The sequence below is a fragment of the Mastomys coucha genome, chromosome X, assembly GCF_008632895.1.
Source record: "Mastomys coucha isolate ucsf_1 chromosome X, UCSF_Mcou_1, whole genome shotgun sequence".
NCBI classification, from domain to species: Eukaryota; Metazoa; Chordata; class Mammalia; order Rodentia; family Muridae; genus Mastomys; species Mastomys coucha.
The window spans coordinates 148706881-148710125 of NC_045030.1; the positions used below are offsets into that span (position 1 = coordinate 148706881).

The 3245-nt window shown below is 38.8% G+C and overlaps 1 protein-coding gene across 1 annotated transcript in view; it reads left to right on the forward strand.

Moving 5' to 3' along the window:
* The window catches only part of Acot9 (acyl-CoA thioesterase 9), a 46924-nt gene that overhangs the window by 31005 nt on the left and 12674 nt on the right, over positions 1-3245 (forward strand). Inside the window, exon 8 of the mRNA XM_031369896.1 lies at positions 1986-2062. Within this exon, the coding sequence (XP_031225756.1) occupies positions 1986-2062 (77 nt within the window). The remainder of the gene's footprint in view (positions 1-1985; positions 2063-3245) is intronic.

Genomic DNA, 3245 nt, shown 5'->3' on the forward strand with positions numbered 1-3245 from the left:
GCCCTCTCCCACCCTCTGGCCCTGGCATTCCCCTATACTGGGGCACAGAACCCTCACAGGGCCGAGGTCCTCTCCTCCTATTGATGATCGACCCTGCAATTCTCTACCATACACATGCTGCTTGAACAACCAGACGCCTCCATGTGCAGTCCTTGGTTGGTGGTTGAGACCCTGGGAGCTCCGAGGGTACTAGTTAGTTCATGTTGTTGTTCGTCAGGATGAGACTGACTTCTATACTTGCACTGGATGATTTTCGTGTGTCCTCTAGACTTTCTGAAGAAGTGTACTGGTAGTAATTAAAATAGGAAAAGTGGAGAGCATCAATAAGAGAATTTTAGGATCAAGACTGGAGGGCCTGGAGCCTGTCATTCATAGAAGTGGCTATATTACTTGGATATCTTTGAAGACAATTTAATGGTAACATTAATAAGAGCTGAAGAGCTAGTGGGACAGAGAACCTGGACTTTTTATGGCACCACAGATTGGTGCTGGATAGATGGCTCCATGGTTAAGAGTACTGGTAGAACCCTGGTTCAGTTCCCAACTCCAATTCCAGGAGTTCTGATGCCTTCTGGATACTGCTGGTATTGCATGCACATGGTCTACAGACATTCATGCAGGCAAAACACCATACACATAAGATAAAATAAATTAACTAAACAAAAATTAAAAAAAATGATGTACTTGGCCAGAGACTACTGGGATTCGTCAGTTTTTTCCCCTGGACAGTATGTTTAATGGCATCTATTTAAATAGACCCTGCTAACTCGCATATTACTCAAGAGTCCTTGTTTCTGTTTAGTCCTGTTTAATGTTATCAGTGCTTCTAGGCTTCAGTTATAGTTTCACTGTCCAGTGTCTCTTCTCTCTGCGAGATATGCATCGGTTAGAATCTAACTTCTGGATCCCTGTGGTCTCTCTGGTCAGAAGGACAGGTGACTTACTGGAATTCTAGGGCCCTTTTAGTGGGTTCTGTTTTCCTTTGGGTCCTAGTTGATGCTGGAAAGAATGGATCAAAACATTAGCTACTGTCCTCCTCCTCCTCCTCCTCTTCCTCCTCCTCCTTCTCCTTCTCCTTGTCCTCCTCCCCTCCTCCTCCTCCTCCTTCTCCTCCTCCCTCGGATTTTCCCTCAAAGCTTTGGTTATTTAACACCCTGGCAAAAAATTTTCAGTCTCTCTCTCTCTCAGATCTCTCTCCCCCCTCCCCACTCCTCTCTCCTTCCCTCCCTTCCTTCCTTCTTAATAGAGGCAGAACCACAGTTGCACAGGAGTATAATCACACAACTAGCTTAAACCCCACTAGTCTAGCCCCACACTAACAGGCACTGTTCTGCTTCAGCATTCCAAATTGCTAAGATTACAGGCATGTGCCACCACACCTGGCTAGTTGTTTCAGTTTTTTTTTAAAGATTTATTTTATTTATTTTATGTGTATGAGTACACTGTAGCTGTACAGATGGCTGTGAGCCATCATGTGGCTACAGGGAATTGAACTCAGGACCTTTGCTGCCCCGCTCGCTTGAGCTTAATTCACTGTAGCTGTCTTCAGACACACCAGAAGAGGGCATCCGATCTCATTACAGGAGGTTGTGAGCCACCATATGGTTGCTGGGATTCGAACTCAGGACCTTAGGAAGAGCAGTCAGTGCTGTCACTGGCTGAGCCATCTCTCCAGCCCAGTTGTTTGAGTTTTTTAAGAAGTAGTCATAAGTTTTAATTTTGACATGGGTATAACGTTTGGATAAAACTTCGACTTGGAGTACTTTTAGTTCTTAGGGATCTGACCTTTAAAGCCATATTCACACATATGGTGTTGACTATACTATATAGTAATTTAAAATGATGATGATGATGATGATGATGATGATGATGATGATGATGGTGATGATGAAGATGATGCAGATGCAGATGATGAAGCAACATGGTATGTCTTCCCAATAAATACATTTCTTACAATTTTGTTTTTCTTTTCTTTTTTTCTTTAGCTGCACAATGATGAAAAATATTGGCCTGTTTTGGATGCAACCTTTGTAATGGTGGCTCGAGATTCTGAAAATAAGGGGTAATTGCTGCTTTTTCATAATTCCATAATTCGAAAAACTTCAAAGGAACATAAGACTAAAGAGAAAACTAATGAGTTTCTATATGCCTATGACCTGAGTTTAGCAGATTTAATTGTAACATGTTTGAAAAATTCATATTTTCTTTCTAAAGGACATAAATATTTTAAAACAAATTTCATACATGATGACATTTTACCTCAGAGTACTTTAGTGTAGGCATTTTATTTATTGACTACATACACTATGTCCTGAGTAATCCCACTTTCCATATTCCCCAGGCTATAGGAGTCACTGGTTTACTTTCAGACTGACTTGGTTTTAGCATAGCTGAGAGAACAAGTGGGACTTGTTTTCCTGTCTTTGACTCATTTCCTTAACATAATGCACTTTAGTTCAGTACACTTTACTGCAGAGAACATTCTCCCTAACAGCTGAATTGTATGTGTGTGTGCCATTTAATTTTACATTCATTAGCTGATGGATTCCTAGGCTGACACAATTATCTTAGTAGTTGTTAATAGTGCTACATACATAGGGGTATATAGCTATCTCTGGTATGCTAATTTTATTTTCTTTAAATATATACAGATGAGAGATAAATAGGTCTTGTAGCATATCTATTCCTAAAAAGAACAATTCTTTATGATGGCTGTACTAATTTACATTCCTTCCAAGAATATCTGCAATTTGTTTTCCTCTGTATCGTTGTTAGTATTAAATTTTTTAAATAAAAATACCCATCTGGGGTGAATTGTTACCTCATTGGACTTGCTGACTCTCTAATAGCTAAAGATATTAAAAACGTTTTCATTTACTTGTTAGTTACTTCTATTTCTTTTGTTGAGAGTTATTGAGGTCATTTGCCAATTTTTAAAAATCAGTTTATTAAATTTTTTGAGTACCATATTCAGGATATCAACTCTGTCTAAAATGCATGTTTGTAAAGCTTTTTTCCCTCATTCTTTTGGTCCATTGTATATTCTGTTGAGTTTTTCCTTTACTCAATAGAATATTTTGATGTGATCTTATTTGCTTATTTTTCCTTCATTTATTGTTTTTGTTTTTGTTTTTTGATTTGCCTTAGAAATACCTTCCTTAAAAGTCCTTACCCATTTCAATGTCCCGGAGCGGTTTTTTTCGGGTTTTTTCTTTTCTTTCCTTTTCTTTTCTTTTCTTTTCTTT